Source organism: Chiloscyllium plagiosum, unplaced genomic scaffold (assembly GCF_037043375.1).
Source record: "Chiloscyllium plagiosum isolate Xiang-an unplaced genomic scaffold, Cpla_swu_hap1 HiC_scaffold_22, whole genome shotgun sequence".
Classification (NCBI taxonomy): domain Eukaryota; kingdom Metazoa; phylum Chordata; class Chondrichthyes; order Orectolobiformes; family Hemiscylliidae; genus Chiloscyllium; species Chiloscyllium plagiosum.
Genome location: NW_028270160.1, coordinates 3,468,860 through 3,491,102, shown reverse-complemented (window position 1 = coordinate 3,491,102; position 22,243 = coordinate 3,468,860). Strand labels below are relative to the sequence as shown.

The 22,243-nt window shown below is 43.1% G+C and overlaps 1 protein-coding gene across 3 annotated transcripts in view; it reads right to left on the bottom strand.

Moving 5' to 3' along the window:
• Positions 1 to 22,243, bottom strand: part of cusr (Copper-only SOD repeat protein) — a 210,607-nt gene that overhangs the window by 13,695 nt on the left and 174,669 nt on the right. For all 3 annotated transcript variants that reach the window (XM_087998713.1, XM_043713116.2, XM_087998714.1), the window contains 2 exons: positions 21,614 to 21,738; positions 6,938 to 7,021 (listed from right to left, as the gene is read on the bottom strand). In XM_087998713.1, the coding sequence (XP_087854839.1) occupies positions 6,938 to 7,021; positions 21,614 to 21,738 (209 nt within the window). The remainder of the gene's footprint in view (positions 1 to 6,937; positions 7,022 to 21,613; positions 21,739 to 22,243) is intronic.

Sequence of the window (22,243 nt, the reverse complement as noted above, 5' to 3'; positions counted from 1 at the left end):
GTGTAGATGGAACTGGACTTCTTCAGTTGTTCCTTGTCACAGCAGAGCTTAGACTAAGAAGTTACCATGGAGGAAAACTCCAGCTGAAAACCAGCTTCTCAATACCCTTCAAGAAAATAACTCACTAACTTTCCACTGATCCTTGTCTCTTGGCCATGTTTAAATTTCAGTTTTTGACGTACAATATGTTGATCAATACTCTAGCAGAGTTGATCAAATGACAAAACAATGTGACATTTTTATTAACCTTATGTATAACCTTACGAGAATGACACCAGTGGTAGAAACAGCTCCTTTTTTCAACACGGTACACTCCGGGTCAGAATCATGTCAGCCCAGATAGCTTGAATTACATGTTGAATTTGCTTTTACACTCTTAAAATAATTCTGTCGAACTCCAACCTGAGAGATACTATTCCTCCAGTGTAATAAACCATGATACATCTGAGCAACGGGGTGGCAATTACTGCTCAGTTCCAAGCAGTGTAAGCTATTTCTCTTTATCTACTGGGAACTGCATCGAGATTGCTGGAAAACTTAGTCAAACGTAGCAGCGGGAATAGGACATTCAGTAATTGGGCCATTCAACAAGGTTGTGAATAATCCCCTCACTCAACACAGTTCTCCTTCTCTCCCACACCTCCAGACACCTTTAGCCTCTAAAATATCATTCATAAACATATTCAGTGACTTCACCTCCACAGTTTCTGTGGTAGCATGTTCCGCAGATTCAGCACCCTCTGAGTGAAGATATTTTTGATTGATTGGATTTATTGTTGGCACGTGTACTGAAATACAGGCAGACTGCACAGTACAAAATGCATTAGGGTGCCAGAACAGAGTGCAGAACATAGGGTTACAGCCACAGAGAGGGTGCAAAGAGAGACAGAGATCAGAATTAACATTTGAGAGATCCATCTGATAACAGCGGGTAGGAAGCTGTTCTTGAATGAGCATTCAAACACTTATATCTTCTACCTGATGGGAGAGGGTGGAATAGAGTATAACCAGAATGGGAGGGTGTTTGATGATAGAAGATAGAACATAGAACAATACAGCGCAGAACAGGCTCTTTGGCCCTCAATGTTGCGCTGACCTGTGAACTATTCTCAGCTCGTCCCCTTACACTATCGCATCATCATCATCATTCTTTGAGGAGGTGACCAAGCATGTGGATGAGGGTAGAGCAGTGGATGTAGTATACATGGATTTTAGTAAGGCATTTGATAAGGTTCCCCATGGTAGGCTTATGCGGAAAGTCAGGAGGCATGGGATAGAGGGAAATTTGGCCAGTTGGATAGAAAACTGGCTAACTAGTCGAAGTCAGAGAGTAGTGGTAGATGGTAAATATTTAGCCTGGAGCCCAGTTACAAGTGGAGTTCCACAGGGATCAGTTGTGGGTCCTCTGCTGTTTGTAATTTTTATTAATGACTTGGAAGAGGGAGTCGAAGGGTGGGTCAGTAAATTTGCAGACGATACGAAGATTGGTGGAGTTGTGGATAATGAGGAGGGCTGTTGTCGGCTGCAAAGGGACTTAGATATGATGCAGAGCTTGGCTGAGGAGTGGCAGATGGAGGTCAACCCTGTCAAGTGTGAGGTTGTCCATTTTGGAAGGACAAATAAGAGTGCGGAATACAGGGTTAACGGTAGGGTTCTTAGTGAGGTGGAGGAGCAGAGGGATCTTGGGGTCTATGTTCATAGATCTTTGAAATTTGCCACTCAGGTGGATAGAGCTTGTAAGAAGGCCTATGGTGTATTAGCGTTCATTAGCAGAGGGATTGAATTCAAGAGTCGTGAAGTGATGTTACAGCTGTACAGGACTTTGGTTAGGCCACATTTGGAGTACTGTGTGCAGTTCTGGTCGCCTCACTTTAGGAAAGATGTGGAAGCTTTGGAGAGGGTGCAGAGAAGATATACCAGGATGTTGCCTGGAATGGAGAATAGGTCGTACGAGGATAGGTTGAGCGTGCTAGGCCTTTTCTCATTGGAACAGAGAAGGATGAGGGGTGACTTGATAGAGGTGCATAAGATGATCAAGGGAATAGATAGAGTAGACAATCAGAAACTTTTTCCCCGGGTACAACAGAGTGTTACAAGGGGACATAAATTTAAGGTGAAGGGTGGAAGGTATAGGGGGATGTCAGGAGTAGGTTCTTTACCCAAAGAGTGGTGGGGGCATGGAATGCGCTGCCTGTGGGAGTGGCAGAGTCAGAATCATTGGCGAACTTTAAGTGGCAATTGGATAGGTACATGGATGGGTGCTTAAGCTAGGACAAATGTTTGGCACAACATCGTGGGCCGAAGGGCCTGTTCTGTGCTGTATTGTTCTATGTTCTATGTTTTATGTTCTATGTGCTTATCCAAGGATTGTTTAAATCTCCCTAATGTGGCTGAGTTGACTACACTGGCAGGTGGGGCATTCCACGCCCTTACCACTCTCTGAGTGAAGAACCTGCCTCTGACATCTGTCTTAAATCTATCACCCGTCAATTTGTAGTTATACCCCCTCGTACCAGCTGACGTCATCATCCTAGGAAAACGACTTTCACTGTCTACCCTATCTAATCCTCTCTTCATCTTGTATGTCTCTATCAAATCCCCTCTTAGCCTTCTTCTTTCCAATGAGAACAGACCCAAAGTCTCTCAGTCTTTCCTCATAAGACCTTCCCTCCAGACCAGGCAACATCCTGGTAAATCTCCTCTGCACCTTTCCAATGCTTCCACATCCTTCCCAAAATATGACGACCAGAGCTGTACACAATATTCCAAGTGTGGCCGCACTTGGAATATTGAAGCATAATATTGCGGTTCCGGTACTCAATCCCTCTAGCAATGAAGCCTAACACACTGTATGCCTTCTTAACAGCACTATCCACCTGGGTGGCAACTTTCAGGGATCTATGTACATGGACTCCAAGATCCCTCTGCACATCCACACTACCAAGAATCTTTCCACTGACCCAGTACTCTGCCTTCCTGTTATTCTTCACCTCATATTTAGCTGCATTGAACTCCATTTGCCACCTCACAGCCCAATTCTGCAGTTTATCCAAGTCCCCCTGCAACCTGTAACATTCTTCCAAACTGTCCACTGCTCCACCGACTTTCATGTTGTCTGCAAATTTACTAATCCATACACCTATGCCTGCGACTAAGTCATTTATAAAAATGACAAACAGCAGTGGTCCCAAAACAGATCCTTGTGGCACACCACTAGTAACCGGACTCCAGGCTGAATATTTTCCATCAAGTACCACTCGCTGCCTTCTTACAGAAAGCCAGTTTCTAATCCAAACTGCTAAATCACCCTCTATTCCATGCCTCTGCATTTTCTCCAACAACCTACCATGTGGAACCTTATCAAAGGCTTTACTGAAGTCCATGTATACCACATCAACTGCCCTACCCTTATCTACATGCTTGGTCACCTTCTCAAAAAACTCAATGAGGTTTGTGAGACACGACCTGCCCTTAACAAAACCATGTTGACTATCTGAAATCAAATTGTTGCTTGCTATCTTGCTAACTTATAATCCTTTCCAAAACCTTTCCTACAACAGATGTAAGGCTCACTGGTCTATAATTACCTGGGTCATCTCTACTGCCCTTCTTGAACAAGGGCACAACATTTGCAATCCTTCAGTCCTCTGGTACTAAACCTGTAGACAATGATGACTCAAATATCAAAGCCAAAAGCTCTGCTATCTCCTCTCTAGCTTCCCAGAGAATCCTCAGATAAAATCCCATCCGACCGAGGGACTTGTCTACTTTTACTCCTTTTGGAATTGATAACACCTGTTCATAACTAACCTCGATCCTTTCTAGTCTACTATCTCGTACCTCATTCTTCTCCTATACAATATTCTCCTTTTTCTGAGTGAAAACCGATGAGAAATATTCGTTTATCACCTCTCCAATCTCCACAGGATCCACACTCAACTTTCCACTTCTGTCTTTGACTGACCCTATTCCTACCCTAATCATCCTTTTATTCCTCAAATACCTATAGAAAGGTTTAGGGTTCTCCTTTATTCTATTTGCTAAAGACTGCTCATGTCCTCTCTTTGCTCTTCTTAACTCTCTCTTTAAATCCTTCCTAGCTGATCTGTAACTCTCCATCGCCTCATCTGTACCATCTTGCCCATCAACACATAAGTCTCCTTCTTCTTCTTAACAAGGGATACAATTTCTGTAGTAAACCACGGTTCCCTTACCTTATCACTTCCTCCCTGCCTGACAGGGACATACCTATCAAGGACACGCAATATCTGTTCCTTAAACCAGCTCCACATTTCCATTGACTGCATACCCCACATTTTGCTACCCCATCCTATGCATCTTAATTCTTGCCTAATCATATTATAATTTCCCTTGCTCCATCAATAACTCTTGACCTGTGGCATGTACTTGGCTAAACTAAATGTAACTGAATTATGGTCACTCTCTCCAAAGTGCTCACCTACAACTAAATCAAGCACCTGGCCTGGTTCATTACCCAGCACCAGATCCAGTGTGGCCACCCCTCTTATCGGCCCTTCGACATACTGTGTCAGGAAACCCTCCTGTACACATTGGACAAAAACTGACCCATCCGACGTACTAGAGTTACAGAAGTTAAAGACCCCATAATTCTGGTTGATTTCCAGAGGCAGCAGAAAGTATAAGTGGAAGGCTGGTTTGTGTGATGAACTGGGTTGTGTGCACAACTCTCTGTAGTTTCTTGCAGTCTTGGGAAGAGCAGTTTCCATACCACGCTGTGGTGTACCCAAATAGGATGCTCTGTATGGTGCATCTATAAATATTGGTAAGCATTGTTACCGACATGCCGAACTTCCTTAATCTCCAGTGGAGATAGAGACATTGTTGTGCTTTCTTGACCTTTATGTCAACATGGGTGGACTAGGACAGATTGTTGGTGATCATCATTCCCAGGAACTTGACACTCTTGACAATCTCCCCCTCAGCCTCATTGATACAGACAGGGGTGTGCCCTCCACTCCGCTTCCTGAAGTCAATGACCAGCTCCTTCATTTTGCCGACATTGATGGAGAGTTTGTTGTCTTTATGCTATGCCGCTAAACACTCAATCTCTTTCCTGTATTTTGTCTTGTCATTGTTTGAGGTCTGGCCTACAACAATGGTGTCATTAGCCAACTTGTAAACAGAGTTAGGGCAGAATTTGTCCAGATGGTGATGAGTGTGTAGTAGAGGGCTGAGTACACAGCCTTGCGGGGCACCAATGTTGGGGATTACTGTGGAAGCACTATTGTCACCTATTCTTTGTGAATGCAGTCTGAGAATCATTAAGTCAAGGATCCAGTTACAGAGGGGGAGCTCCTACTTCTCATCTCAGCCTGAAATGGCTTACTGCATATCCTGAGCAATTAGGGATGGTCAATAAATTTTTGTCTAGCCAATAACATCCATATCCCATGGGCGGCACGGTGGCACAGTGGTTAGCACTGCTGCCTCACAGCGCCGGAGACCCGGGTTCAATTCCCGCCTCAGGCGACTGGCTGTGTGGAGTTTGCACATTCTCCCCGTGTCTGCGTGGGTTTCCTCCAGGTGCTCCGGTTTCCTCCCACAGTCCAAAGATGTGCAGGTCAGGTGAATTGGCCATGCTAAATTGCCCGTAGTGTTAGGTAAAGGGGTAAATGTAGGGGTATGGGTGGGTTGCGCTTCGGCGGGTCGGTGTGGACTTGTTGGGCCGAAGGGCCTGTTTCCACACTGTAATGTAATCTAATCTAAAAAAAAACTTTTTTTTAAAAATGGCAATGTACTTACCCAATGCCCCACTAGGTCATGCAGAATTGTTTCCTATTGTAGATTAAATCATACTGTGCCCATGGTACAATGCAGTGGAATGAAAGTTATATTTTTGCTTTGGGTGGCCTAATGACAATGAAAACTTGACTGAATATTGGCCGACATGAGAGAGAACGGAATTGGTAGAGCAGAGCTGAATCAAGTATATAGTTGCATATTGTGAGGGTTAATAGCATTCGAATGGAGACATGATTCATTTATCATCAGGTATCCAAGAAAGAACAAACAGCTTTGGACCAGATTGTGTGTCAGGAATGGGTTTAGGAATTGCAAAACTCTCTTTTCTTGGCAACTTTAGATTGTTAGGGATGTACTTTTTAATATCCATTTCAAAGGACTCGTAATGTGATTACATGGTTTCCAAAGACTATTCATAGTGGAGAATTAGTGATTGCAATAGGGTATAAATAGGGACATAAAACAGCTGAGTGAGGGTTACAGAGAGTTGGGTGAACACAGCCAAGTCCATCAGGCAGCCAGCCTTCCATCCATTGACTCCATCTATACTTCCTGCTGCCTTAGGAAAGCAGCCAACATCATTAGAGATGCTCCCACCCCATTTATAAAAATCTTCCAGCCTCTTCCATCAGGCAGAAGGTTATAAAAGCTTAAACAAAGGTACCAACAGATTCAAGAACAGCCTCTTCCCTACTGTTATCAGACTTCTGAATGGACCTCTCAAATTTTACATTTAAATGCTGATCTTGCTCTTTGTGTACCTTCTCTGCAGCCATAACATTGTAGTCCTCAGTCTGTTCTATTACCCTAATGCACTTTGTATGGTACGATCTGCCTGTACTGCACACAAAACAAAACTTTTCACTGTACCCAGGTACACATGATAATAATGAACCAAATAAAAAAAAAAGGCATGACTGGAGGTATGAAGCAGCTTGGGACAAAAGAGGGATGGGAAATGGAGGTGTGGGAGCAGTGATGGTGAGGGAGCATAAGAGCTATACTGGAAAGCTCACATCTCCAGGAGATGAATGTACGCAAATAGACAAAACATTTCCAAAGTTGAGAATGGGCACACCTTGCATTTCTCAGGATCAACATGAAAATCCAGCTCTATAAAGTTTCATTACTTCCACAGGTGATACTAACATACCTGTTGCACATTTTGCAGAGGCCTTGAATTTACCCAGTTTCTCTTCCTTATCTAATTCATCCAATTTTTTCTGATCAACATGGCCTGAGAAAAGAAATAAACACGATATTTTTGAATATCTATTTGGGGAAGACTGATCATAAACACGATCAATCCTTAACTGAGTGCCATCATTTTCACAATTGAAACAAAGTTGTGCATTCATAAGCAACATAAAGACCCACATAATCTTGTACAGAACTAATGCAATGCTGCAAATATGAAGGTGGCTTCTTTTTTTCCCTGATGAGACATTTAAAAAATGACCTCCCCATCCGGAAGTTAAAAAAAAACAATGGCACTATTCAATGTGGGGAGTGTGTGTCTTTGAGACTTGGCCAAAATATATCCCTCAGTAAATGTCATATAAACACATTATCTCAACATTTCCTACATAGCTGTTGTTGGAATCTGGCTGCGTGATCTCCACTTTACAACAGTGGCTACATTTTTTAGATTAGATTCCTACAGTATGGAAACAGGCCCTTCGGCCCAACAAGTCTACACCCATCCTCCAAAGAGTAACCCACCCTATATTTACCCCTGACAAATGCACCTAATACTATGGGCAATTTGGTATGGCCAATTCACCTGACCTGCACATCTTTGGACTGTGGGAGGAAACCAGAGCACCAGGAGGAAACCCGCACAGACACAGGGAGAATGTGCAAACTCCACACAGTCAGTATCCTGAGGCTGGAATCGAACCTGGGACCTTGGTGCTGTGAGGTAGCAGTGCTAACCATTGAGCCACTGTGCCACCCCAAACATGCTCCATTGTCAATGAAGTATTTTGGAAAGTTCTAACACCTTGAAAGATAGTGTATAAATCCAATTTTTAGATGTCAATATTGAGATAACACATGATGGTATTCACCTGCACATTTAATTTGATACTCTGTTGTTTAATCAGATATTAACAGGTTATGGGTACAGCAAATAACATGATATGATGCAGTTTAGGTTGAGTGACCCTTCCTCAGAATTTCTCTTTTTGTATCAATTAGTTATATTCCTTTGAATATGTTCAGGTTCTTTCTCCATTGAAAAACCAACATAATGCGTTACACAATGTTGGTGTTTGTGAGCGTTAACTTCCCTTTGCTCAGAGCCCTTAGCTGATGAATTAATCTATTAAAAACACTCCTATGTTACAATGCAGCACATAAATGGCGACATTTGAAAGTGTCAAAACATTTGAGAATTCCCTGCTGTTCAGCAGGTTTCCATTTTATTCACAACCTTCACACTCCATACCACTGGGCTAAATGATATGCAGAAGGAAACCCATGTTTTGGCCTCATGTAAACTGAGGAATCTGACCTCAATGCTTTTGCATAGAAGGTATTTTCAACTTGCAAAAGGCCAGTGGAAGTTGGCACAGGTCTGGAATTTCCCAGGAAAATCACCTTTCCTCCAAAGAAAATGTCATCACCTGTGTACCAAAATGCACCTGGACATTCAGCCAAACATTTGACCTGTGTGAAAATACAATCCCAGTTACACAGCGCAGCAGATTTATAGGTCAGTACTGTGCTGTTTAACTATGCAATGATGAAATAGTGACTTGACCAGTGTCCAATGTTATAAAAGTTACGTTTAGATGTGTGAAAAATGGTGTCACAAGAACAAACATTAAAATGTTTCTTTAAGATGCAAACAGGGAGTGATTTGAAGTATTTCTGTGTCTGTAGCTCTAGATATTGTGTCCAGTTCTGGTCAATCTGCTATAGGAAGGATATTAGTAAATTGGAGAGGATTCAAATAAGATTTATCAGGATGTTGTCAGGACTAGAGGGTTTGAGTTAGAAGGAAGAGGTTGAGTAGGCTGGGACTTTTTCCATTTGAGTGTTGGAGGCTGAAGGGTGACCTTATAGAGGTTTATAAAATCATGAGGAACATAGATCAGGTGAATAGCCAAGGTCTTTTCCTGAAGATGAGGGAGTTTAAAACCAGAGGCCATAGGTTTAAGGTGAGAGGAAAAGATTTAAAAGGGACCTGAGGGGCAACTTTTTCATACAGTGGGTGGTTCAAATGTGGAATAAACTGCCAGAGGAAGTGGTAGATGCAGATACAGTTACAACATTTAAAAGACATTTGGATAGATATATGAAATGGAAAGTTTTGGAGGGATATGGGCCAAACACAAGCAAATGGGACTGTTTTAGTTTGGGAAACCCGGTTGGCATGAATGAATTAGACCAAAGGGTCAATCTCCATACTTTATGACTCTATGACTCTCTAACTGACAAGAGGATGTATGTCTCCACTTTGTCATTTGGGGATAATATGGCAGTGCAGTTGGCTGCAGACTCCACCACATTTTAAGACCAGTGAAGTTGAAAATTATTCTCAATGGCCCATAGATAGTAATATAGAACATAATCATAATGGAAGAGCAAGTATCTCAAGTTGGAGTCAGATCCTCTGGGAATGGTTTTGATTCGTAACCATTTAATATCTCCACAGTCATGTAACTGCCTTAGAATTTCTGGGAGCTGACCTTCTGCAATTTTCACCTGAACAATTGACAACGAGAAACAAAAATAAAAATTCCTGGAAAAGCTCAGCGGGTCAGGCAGCATCTGTGAAGGGAATTCAGAGTCAATGTTTTGGGTTCACTGACGCTTCCTCAAAACTGATGATAGCTAGGAAAATATCAGTTGACGAAGAGCCCAGCCTAAAGCCAGTGAGAATTCTTTGGAGTTCTGAACGCGACTCATCTTGGACTCGAAGCACTATCTCTGTTTCTCTCTCCACAGATGTTGCTAGACCCGCTGAGTTTCCCCAGCACTTTTTTAACGTAGCCAATTCTAATATGTTGCTGCTTTGTTAAAATAGCCCAGTCCTAAAGTTTGAAGCAGTGTATGTCTTACGTTGTAGTTTACCTGGCAAATACTGGTTGGCAGTGAAAGCCTGACCGTTCTCTCATGAATAAAATGCAGATTTTATTTTGGTTTATAAATGCTTCACAAATGACCATTTTTTAGCTTTCACTGTTTCAGTTTTCTCTTTCTGCCTGCTGGATCTTTCAGTAGGTACAAAAGTATAGCAACACACCATTCAGACACAAGTCATATTCATTGCTGATGTACTGATGTTTACGAAGAGGATGAAGAGATTTCCTCCGAAAATTATTTTCCTCATTAGCAATATAATATATACAGCAGGGAGATTTCTTCTGATAAGTATTTTGGAAAATTACAAAAGCATTCTAAAATAAAATAGCCATGATCCCAATGGAGACAGCATTTAGAAGTCATTGTGCCCTGTTTACAACATTGCTGACTGATAGTGACCTGGAGAAATTTTCCCTCACGATTGCTCCTGCTACATTTCATCTCAAAGTTCAGTTAATATATTTGCAGTAGACAGTTAAAGCTGGAAATGTGTTGCTGGAAAAGCGCAGCAGGTCAGGCAGCATCCAGGGAACAGGAGAATCGACGTTTCGGGCATAAGCCCTTCTTCAACAGATACATAACCACTCATCACACAGGTGATTATTTGAAGTCTGAAGATTGAAACATATGATAAAAGGAGCAGGAGTAGGCAATTTGGCCCTTCAAGCCTGTTCCACTATTCAATATGATGAAGGGAATTTAGGTGTGCCAATATATCATATCAGTTGTATGATACTATGATCTTTTGCTATAAATTCTGTGTCTTATGATCCTGTCCCACTAGCTACCTGATGAAGGAGCGGCGCTCTGAAGGCTTCTACTTCCAAATAAACCTGTTGGACTAGAACCTGGTGTTGTGTGATTTTGAACTGAATATATAGAAATATTTTATCAGAAAATGGCTTCCATTCTTTGCAGGGAAGAGGTGAGATATCGTCTAATAACAGATTCAAGACCAGACAAGCCTGTAGCATTACAACAGATACATAACATAATGGCATGTGATATTCTGAACATAAGGTACCCACCTTGCCTTCAAATCATACTCTGTGTAGTGGAGACAGTACAGTCAGTCCATTATATGTGTCATGTACAGTTATATCAGTAGGTATAGACGTCAGACTGTGTGTGTAAATCTGTGAGATTGTAGCTTATTAACACTGTGTTGTAAGTAAGTTCAGATATCTGATTCTCTGTGGTACATGTCCTGCAGACTAGTATATAGTAAACCACAAATGGCAACAATTATGCTGTCTCTTTCATTCACCGAGGCACCTTAGAAAGCATCTTGCACATCCATGACCACTACCATCTAAAAAGGATAAGGGGAGCAAATACAAGGGAATACCATTATTTGCAAGATCCCCCTGAAGTCCCTCACCATCCTGACTTGGAACCATACCATCATTCCTTCAGCGTCACTAGGTCAAAATTCTGGAATTCCCTCCCTCAGGATATTGTGGGTCAGCGTAAACCAACATTTCAAGAAAGCAGCTCACTGCCACATTCTCTTTGGTATCTAGGGATGGCCATTAAGTGCTGGACCAGCAAGTGACAGCCCATGAATGAATTTTTTAAAAATTGTATTGAAGGTCTTGAAATTGTAATGCAAATATTAACATCTAAATGTTCTGTACCTGTAGGCCATTACTTCAAGAGATGTGAAGCTAGTTAATATAAATAGGTAATGCCTCTTTAAAAGTAGCTGATAAAGGAATTATAAGCTACCAAAGAAGTCAAGGGTTACAAGTTTGGAAAGTAAAAAGATCAAAATTAGTCAAATTGCTTCCTGGAATATTAAATGGCCCAAATGGGACTGAGTATCCTTTCAATTATCCAAGATTTCCATGGTGTAAACTCACTCTTCATCCTTTCAATTAGCTTAGATTTCTGTGTTGTAAACTCATTCTTCTGGTTAGTCCCAAGTAAGCAACCAGAGCTTATTTAATTCTACAGTTATATCAGAAACCATAATAAAATGGAGTCAGTTGTTGACATAAAAAAGGATACAGACTGTTCAATTGCAGTTTTAGAACAGATATGAAGAAAAACTGTTCAATGTTGGTGTCTAATGCAAACATAAATTTGCCATTTCAACAGATTAACAATGTTTCTCATGCTGTGTGTTGACTAAGTAAGAGCTGAATTTCATCAAACTCAAAAAGATTCATGGCGAGATCAGTTGGGACTGACACAATGCTTAGTTGCTCACTCCACATGAATTAGGATGCCTTAAAGTTTGGGGTTAATTTTCTGTTCCTTAGATTATACCACCATATACTACCCAGTCTTTAGAGTACTCTCCCAGAGGGTTGCATCCAGGGTTTGAAACTTGTGATTTTTGGCTAAGTGTCAATTCTGTCAAGATTCATGAAGGGTTTCTCCCTATGTGGCCTAGCAGGTTTTCTCAAACTCACCTCATTACCTGCACAGCGCCCCTCATGCCCAATGTTAGCATGATCATACCAGTCATCACATTTACAAGTACATGCTACATTTAGGACATCCCATAATAGACTGGCAGCCCTGGCACCCCTAACACCTTTAAAAAGTGGATGTACACTTGGACAAATACTGTCAGTTCAGAGCTCCCCTGCTCAGTTTGTGACATTCGCCCTGAATGTGGAAGTTTAGATGTTGCTGGTCCTTTTGAAGACAAACACCACAAGATTCTGGTGGACAGGGTGATGCAGAGGAGGGACATCCTCCTCCACCAGGATCGGCAAAGCAGGACACACCATCAGACTCTGCCAGCCTGCCTCCCAGTTTGCCACCTGGATCAATGCAGTCTCAGCTATTTTGAGGAATGGTCAGCAATGAAGAAGGGCCACCACAGGATAAGTGCCACCATCTTCTCACCAATATCTCCCACTCAATCGCACTCTGCTACTATAGCCACTTCCCACCATGAGTCTGAGGCAGGGATGCGCTTTGAAATGCCCATTCACATCAGTGGAGCCAGCACGGGTGGGAGTGCTGTATGCAGGCTACTCACACCTATATCTCCTACCAGCAAAACAATGACAAATCATAAAAATCCAGATGGCCGTACCTCTCCATTAATTGTGTTGGCCTGTATGAAATGCAAGTCTCCCACTTGTTCCTTCAGCAATTGGCTCCCAGGTTGTTCTCAACCTGAAGGGTTTCCCTTTTAGACCACTCAGTTCCTTCAGTCCACAGGTGTCACTATGGGAATTCTCCCAAGCTCCAACCATGCTCGTCTTTTCAAAAGACATGTGGACCAATGATCGTTTCAGTTGCTATTTATTTCCTTTCTGCTTTGAGAGCACAGCTTGGAGGGGAACTTGCAGGTCCTTTGAGATGGGAATGGTCGTGGGTTTGGAAGGTATGATCTAAGGACATTGGTGAATTTCTGCAGGGCATCGTTTTGATAGTAAACACTGCTGCTACTATAGAACATAGAACATAGAACAATACAGCACAGAACAGGCCCTTCGGCCCACGATGTTGTGCCGAACATCTAACCTAGATTAAGTACCCATCCATGTACCTATCCAAATGCCGCTTAAAGGTCGCCAATGATTCCGACTCTACCACTCCCACGGGCAGCATATTCCATGCCCCCACCACTCTCTGGGTAAAGAACCCACCCCTGACATCTCCCCTATACCTTCCACCCTTCACCTTAAATTTATGTCCCCTTGTAACACTCTGTTGTACCCGGGGAAAACGTTTCTGACTGTCTACTCTATCTATTCCTCTGATCATCTTATAAACCTCTATCAAGTCACCCCTCATCCTTCGCCGTTCCAACGAGAAAAGGCCGAGAACTCTCAACCTATCCTCGTACGACTTCCTCTCCATTCCAGGCAACATCCTGGTAAATCTTCTCTGCACCCTCTCCAAAGCTTCCACATCTTTCCTAAAGTGAGGCGACCAGAACTGCACACAGTACTCCAACTGTGGCCTAACCAAAGTCCTGTACAGCTGCAACATCACTTCATGACTCTTGAATTCAATCCCTCTGCTAATGAACGATAATACTCCATAGGCCTTCTTACAAACTCTATCCACCTGAGTGGCAACCTTCAAAGATCTATGTACATAGACCCCAAGATCCCTCTGTTCCTCCACCTGACTAAGAACCCTACCATTAACCCTGTATTCCGCATTCTTATTTGTCCTTCCAAAATGGACAACCTCACACTTGGCAGGGTTGACCTCCATCTGCCACTCCTCAGCCCAGCTCTGCATCATATCTAAGTCCCTCTGCAGCCGACAACAGCCCTCCTTACTGTCCACAACTCCACCTATCTTCGTATCATCTGCAAATTTACTGACCCACCCTTCGACTCCCTCATCTAAGTCATTAATAAAAATTACAAACAGCAGAGGACCCAGAACTGATCCCTGCGGAACTCCACTTGTAACTGGGCTCCAGGCTGAATATTTACCATCTACCACCACTCTCTGCCTTCGACCGGTTAGCCAGTTTTCTATCCAATTGGCCAAATTTCCCTCTATCCCATGCCTCCTGACTTTCCGCATAAGCCTACCATGGGGAACCTTATCAAAAGCCTTACTAAAATCCATGTACACTACATCCACTGTTCTACCCTCATCTACATGCTTGGTCACCTCCTCGAAGAATTCAATAAGACTTGTAAGGCAAGACCTACCCTTCACAAATCCGTGCTGGCTGTCCCTAATCAAGCAGTGTCTTTCCAGATACTCATAAATCCTATCCCTCAGTACCCTTTCCATTACTTTGCCTACCACAGAAGTAAGACTAACAGGCCTGTAATTCCCGGGGTTATCCCTATTCCCTTTTTTGAACAGGGGCACAACATTCGCTACTCTCCAGTCCCCTGGTACCACCCCCGTTGCCAGTGAAGACGAGAAGATCATTGCCAACGGTACTGCAATTTCCTCTCTTGCTTCCCACATAATCCTAGGATATATCCCGTCAGGCCCGGGGGACTTGTCTATCCTCAAGTTGTTCAAAATGTCCAACACATCTTCCTTCCTAACAGGTATCTCTTCTAGCTTACCAGTCCATTTCACACTCTCCTCTTCTACAATAAGGTCCCTCTCGTTCGTAAATACTGAAGAGAAGTACTGGTTCAAGACCTCTCCTATCTCTTCCGACTCAATACACAGTCTCCCACTACTGTCCTTGATCGGACCTACCCTCGTTCTCGTCATTCTCAGGTTTCTCACATACGCATAAAAAAGCCTTGGGGTTATCCTTGATCCTATCCGCCAACGATTTTTCATGCCCTCTCTTAGCTCTCCTAATCCCTTTCTTCAGGTCCCTTCTGGCTATCCTGTATCCCTCCACTGCTCTGTCTGAATCCTGTTTCCTCAACCTTATGTAAGCCTCCTTCTTCCTCTTTACCAGACATTCAACCTCTCTCGTCAACCAAGGCTCCCTCACACGACCATTTCTTTCCTGCCTGATAGGTACATACATATCATGGACACGTCGTATCTGCTCTTTGAAAAAGTTCCACCTTTCCACCACTTCCTTCCCTGACAGCCTATGCTCCCAACGTATGCTCCTCAAATCCTGCCTTACAGCATCGTAATTTCCCTTCCCCCAATTATAAAATCTACCTTGTTGTGCGCACCTATCTCTCTCCATAACCAAGGTGAAAGTCACAGAATTGTGGTCACCATCACCAAAATGTTCACCCACTAACAAGCCCACCACTTGTCCCGGTTCATTACCGAGTACCAAATCCAATATGGCCTCCCCTCTGGTTGGACAATCTACATACTGCGTTAGAAAAGCTTCCTGGACACACTGCACAAACACCGCCCCATCCAATCTACTTGATCTAAAGAGCTTCCAATCAATATTTGGGAAGTTGAAGTCACCCATGACTACGACCCTGTGGCTTCTGCACCTTTCCAAAATCTGTTTCCCAATCTGTTTCTCCACATCTCTGCTGCCTTTGGGGGGCCTATAATAAACACCCAACAAGGTGACTGCACCTTTCCTATTTCTGACTTCAGCCCATACTACCTCCAGAGGCAGATCCCCCTCAAACTGCCTTTCTGCAGCCGTTATACCATTTCTAATTAGCAATGCCACCCCGCCTCCTTTTTTCCCACCCTCCCTAATCTTACTGAAACACCTGTAACCAGGAACCTCCAACAGCCATTCCTGTCCCTCATCTATCCACGTTTCCGTGATGGCCACAACATCGTAGTCCCAGGTACCGATCCACGCCTTAAGTTCACCCACCTTATTTCTGATACTCCTTGCGTTGAAGTATACGCACTTGAGCCCATCTCTGTGTCCGCAAGTAGTCCCTGTCAGTGCTACCTTCTCCACAGCCTCCCTACAGTCTTGGGCATCCTGACACACAGCTAGCTTACTTGCTGGACTACAAGTCCGGATCCCATCCCCCTGCCAAATTAGTTTAAACCCCCCCGAAGAGTGCTCGCAAACCTACCCCCCAGGATATTGGTGCCCTTCTGGTTCACGTGCAACCCGTCCTGTTTGTACAGGTCCCACCTTCCCCAGAATGCAGTCCAATTGTCCAAATTTCTGAAGCCCTCCCTCCTACACCAGCCTTGCAGCCACGTGTTCAACTGCACTCTCTCCCTATTCTTTGCGTTGATGGTTCCTGCTGAATGGATGGCCTTCAAATCTCCACTTTATTTGTTTTCCCTCAATTCCGCTAATCATTTCACAGCTGTTCTACTGACTGAATTTTCCACATTAGAATTTCTCTAATACCTTTCTTTTGGCTCATTTATTAGTGAAGACTGCCCTTGACCAAGACCATTGAATTTCCTGTGCCTCTGCTCTGATCCCTTCACGGTTTTCTCTTAAATGTGTAAAAATGTAGCAGTTTGATCAGTAATTGGCTTGTTGAAAGAATACAGAGGGAGGTGGTTGATGGGAAATGTTCATCCTGGAGTCCAGTTACTAGTGGTGTACTGCAAGGGTCGGTGTTGGGTCTACTGCTGTTCGTCATTTTTATAAATGACCTGGACGAGGGCGTAGAAGAGTGGGTTAGTAAATTTGCAGATGACACTAAGGTTGGTGGAGTTGTGGATAGTGATGAAGGATTTGTAGGTTACAGAGAGACATAGATAAGCTGCAGAGCTGGGCTGAGAGGTGGCAAATGGAGTTTAATGCGGACAAGTGTGAGGTGATTCACTTTGGTCGCAGTAAGCGGAATGCAAAGTACTGGGCTAATGGTAAGATTCTTGGTAGCGTAGGTCAGCAGAGAGATCTCTGTGTCCATGTACACAGATCCTTGAAAGTTGCCACCCAGGTTGACAGGGTTATTAAGAAGGCATACAGTGTTTTAGCTTTTATTAATAGAAGAATTGAGTTCCGGAACCATGAGGTTGTTGCCTGGTATGGAGGGGAGGTCTTAAGAGGAAAGGCTGAGGGACTTGAGGCTGTTTTCGTTGGAGAGAAGGTTGAGAGGTGACTTAATAGAGACATATAAGATAATCAGAGGGTTAGATAGGGTGGACAGGTAGAGCCTTTTTCCAAGTATGGTGACGGCGAGCACAACGGGGCATAGCTTTAAATTGAGGGGTGATAGATATAGAACAGATGTCAGAAGTAGGTTCTTTACTCAGAGTAGTAAGGGTATGGAATGCTTTGCCTGCAACGGTAGTAGATTCACCAACTTTAAGTGCATTTAAGTAATCACTGGACAAACATATGGACGTACATGGAATAGGGTTGGGTAGATGGGCTTCAAATTGGTATGACTTGTCTGCGCAACATCGAGGGCCAAAGGACCTGTACTGCGCTGTAATGTTCTATGTTCTATAAATCCCACCAGTCCACATCAGCCATAATTTAAAACTCTATACCATGAGCTTGGGAGGATGTCATGGCCAGCCAGAAGCTCCAGCTCATGTCCCACTCGATGACTTAATGGCCCAAGAAGGTGTGCTCATAACAGGGGCAAAAAGGTTGATTAAATGTAAAATCTTACCAAAGCATGCCACGGCAGGTAGTAAGAGCAGGCAAGAATGCTGGTCAGCCATGTGAGCAAATGAAAGCTGGTATATCTCCCAAAACTATCCTGGCTTCCAGATGACAACACTCATGTCTAAGTGCATGTTACCTCATCAATTTAGACTGCCTCAATGAACTGTAACACACCACTACATAATCCCTCACCAAACACAACCCTGCATTCCTTTTTCGTGACATCATCCCTGACCAGCAGTTGCATTGCTGGTCAGGGATGATATCATGGCTGTGCTAAAGGAGGACACTATGGAGGGCTTGAGCAGTGAGGCATTATGGGTGGAGCTGAGAAATAAGAAAGGTGCAGTTACATTGTTGGGACTGTATTACAGGTCTCCCAATAATGAGCGTGAGGTAGAAGAACAAATACATAAACAAATTATGGAAAGATGTAGAGGCAACAGGGTGGTGGTGATAGGGAGATTTTAATTTTCCCAGCATTGACTGGGATTCACTTAGTGTCAGAAGTCTGGATGGGACAGAATTTGTAAGAAGCATCCAGGAAAGTTTTCTAGAGCCGTATGTCAAGAATCCAATGAGGGAAGCGGCCATATTGGATCTGGTGCTGGGGAATGAGCCAAGCCAAGCCAGGCGGTAGAAGTTGCAGTGGGGGATTTCTTTGGGAACAATGACCACAATTCTGTAAGTTTTAGAATATTCGTAGACAAAGATGAGAGTGGTCCTAAGGGAAGAGTACTAAACTGGGCCAAGGCCAATTATATCAAAATTAGACAGGAGCTCAGAAATGTGGATTGGACACAGCTATTTGAAGGCAAGTCATTCAAATAGGTTAAAGATAGGTTAAAGATAGTGCAGGATAGGCATGTCCCGTTGAAAGCAAAGGATAGGAAAGGCAAGATTTGTGAACCATGGATAACAGGAGAAATCGTACGACTAGCCAAGAGGAAAGGAGAAGCATACAAACGGTCCAGGCAGCTAAGAACAGAACGGGCCCTGGAGGAACTTCGGAAGAGTAGGACCAGTCTTAAATGAGGAATCAAGCGGGCTAAAAGGAGTCATGAAATAGCTTTAGCAAGCAGAATTAAGGAGAATACCAAAGCCTTTCATTCTTATATAAGAAGCAAGCAGGTAACTAGAGAACGGATTGGTCCACTAAAGGATAAGGAAGGAAGGTTTGTGTTGAACCTGAGAGAATAGGTGAGATTCTGCATAATTACTTTGCACCAGTGTTCACTGAGGAGAGGGACATGATGAATGTTCAGATTTAGAGAGAGAAGTTTGATAACTCTGGATCATGTTGACAAAAGTAGGGAAGATGTTGGGTAAGCTAGAAGTTATTAAGGTGGACAAATTCCCAGGACCAGATGAGATCTATCCCAGGTTGCTGGGGGAGGCAGGAGAGGAAACAGCTGGGGCCCTGATGGATATCTTTGTAGCATCCTTAAATACAGGTGAGGCGCCGGAGGACTGGAGGGTTGCTCATGTTGTCCCCTGTCCACAAAGGGTAGTGGGGATCTTGTGGGTAACTACAGACCAGTGAGGCTGATGTCAATGGTGGAAACGTTGCTGGAGAAGGTACTGAGGGATAAAATCTATTTATATTTAGAAAAGAATGGGCTTATCAGTGATAGGCAACATGATTTTGTGCGGCCAAGATCGTGCCTTACCAACTTAATAGAGTTCTTTGAGGAACTGACCAAGTTGATAGATGAAGGAACAGCTGTTGATGTCATATACATGGACTTTAGTAAGGTGTTTGATAAGGTTCCCCATGGTAAACTAATAGAGAAAGTGAAGTCACATAGTGTGCAGGGTGTTCTAGCTATGTGGATAAAGAATTGGTTGAGCAACAGGAGACAGAGAGTAGTAGTTGAAGGGAGTTTCTCGAAATGGAGAAAGGTGACCACTGGTGTTCCACAGGGGTCAGTGCTGGGGCCACTGTTGTTTGTAATATACATAAATGATCTGGAAGAGGGCACTGTTGGTATGATCAGCAAGTTTGCAGATGACACAAAGATTGGTGGAGTAGCAGAAAGCATAGGGGACTGTCAGAGAATACAGGAGGATATAGATAGACTGGAGAGTTGGGCGGAAAAGTGGCAGATGGATTTCAATCTCGACAAATGTGAGGTGATGCATTTTGGGAAGTCTAATCTAGAGTGAATTATACAGTAAACGGAAGAGCCTTGGGAAAATTTGATGAGCAGAGAGATCTGGGAGTTCAGATCCATTGTACCCTGAAGGTTGCTGCACGGGTGGATAGAGTGGTTAAGAAGGCATATGGTATGCTTGCCTTCATTGGATGGGGTATTGAATATAACAGCTTTCCCAAGGCTCTTCCGTTTACTGTATAATTCGCTCTGGTATTAGACTTCCCAAAATGTATCACCTCACATTTGCCTGGATTGAAATCCATCTGCCACTTCTCCGCCTAACTCTCCAGTCTATCTGTATTCCCTTTTATGCTTTGACAGTCCCCTATGCTTTCTGCTACTCCACCAATCTTTGTGTAATAATGGAAGGATGCATGTTGGGTTGGGGGCCTGTGACTAGTGGAGTTGATGCTGGGCCCATTAATTTTTTTTATCTATATCAATGATTTTGATGAGAATGTACAAGTCATTTAAGTCATTCAAAGCACAGACTGCTCTATATGAGAAATACAGATTCACAGACCACTCTGTCAAATACATCCATTCAGTTTACACTTGTGACCCTGAGCTATTTATGGCAACGTTGTAACTAAATTGAGGCTTATCATGCGGTCCATTATTTTTGAAACCCAATCAATTCGGTCCATAATTGATCTCAAACTCTGCACGTTGCTCATTTAATTAATTGCTGTTCATCATCAACGTGCCATTTAGAATCATCGGAGCACTTCAAGGCTCTTCAAGGAGGGCTTTGGCAAATTCAAAAGAAGCAGCTGAACATGCATCAGGTTGGCCCAATGCAGGTGCAAGTCGGTTCTGTGGAGTTGGTTAATACTTCAGTGTGATTGGTGCTGTTTGACATTTTTCTTCTTATATGGTTAACCACCATGGATTTGTTTTGAGTGTCGTATAAAAATGTTGTTTGTAGGTTTGCACTGTTCTTGATACACTGCCACACAAATATCAGCTTCATGATCGGTGGTGCATAAAAAGAGTGGGATTCACTTTAATTTTCTGCACAATGACTGTCTTCCCTTTTGACATTACACCCAACTTCTCTTTACAAATTGAAATATAAAATGGGCAGGTTATACAATAGGGAGTGAAATTCCCCACTGCATAGTTCACCCAGCATTAAGCACTTACAGAAAACGTGGGCTGCTCCTCACACGCACCGCCTTCATAATACTTTACCCTGGAAATGTACTAAAAATAACTTTTTCTTATTCTCCCACAGGACATGAATATTGCTGGCTGGGTCAGCATTTATTGTTTGTCCCTAGTTGACCTAGAAGGTGGTGCTGAGCTTGTGCTTAATACTGGTGATTTAGAGTTTCAGCAAAGATTCCTGAAACAAAGGTCTTCCTTTCCCATTGGATCCAATCATTTAAATGGTTATTTTCTGCATTTGGTATTATGTAAAATCCTTTTAGTTTATAGGCTGAATAATAATAATTAATAATAAGGTGGTCCGTAGCATTTAGCAAAACATTCAAAAGAACGAGGGAAATAAGTAAATTCAGACACTAAACCAAAATTGACAGAACAGTGAGCAGAAGTAAAAGGCAGGAAATTCATTGTGACACTGCTGGAATATTTTCTTTTCTAGCAGGAATCTCAATTGTTCAATCGAACCTGCTTGAACACTTACCTGCCATGTAGAAGGTGATATTCTGGCATTCCTTCACAGTGGCTGCAGATGGGCCCCCTGGTAGTATGTTCACTCTCCAGACAGAAATCTCAAGAGCATCAGCAACAGTCCTGCGGAATTCATATCTAGAAAGAGCAACCCATTTGAATTTCAGTGTGATAATGTAACAAATTTAATTACCAAACTACCAGGAGCTTTGGCTCAGTGGTTAATACTGCTGTCCCACAAAGCCAGCGACCTGGATTCGATTCCAGCCTCGGATGACTGTCTGCGTGGAGTTTGGACATTGTGTCTGTGTGGATTTCCTCCCACAGTCCAAAGATGTGCAGGTTAGGTGGATTGGCTATGGAAAATTGTCCTATAATGTTCAGGGATCTGTAAGTTAGGTGCATTAACCATGGGAAATGCAGGGATAGGGTAGGGGGATGCTCTTTGGAGGGTTGGTGTGGACTTGTTGGGCTTAAGGCCTGTTTCCACACTGTGGGAATTCTATGATTTAAATTATGAATTCACAGCAACTTAGGACTAAACTAACATTTCTGGAATCTTTCACGTAACAGCATTATATGGGAAAGAGGGATTCCAATAAAAAAATTGACTGGATCTAAATTCATATGCAAGCTTTTTTTA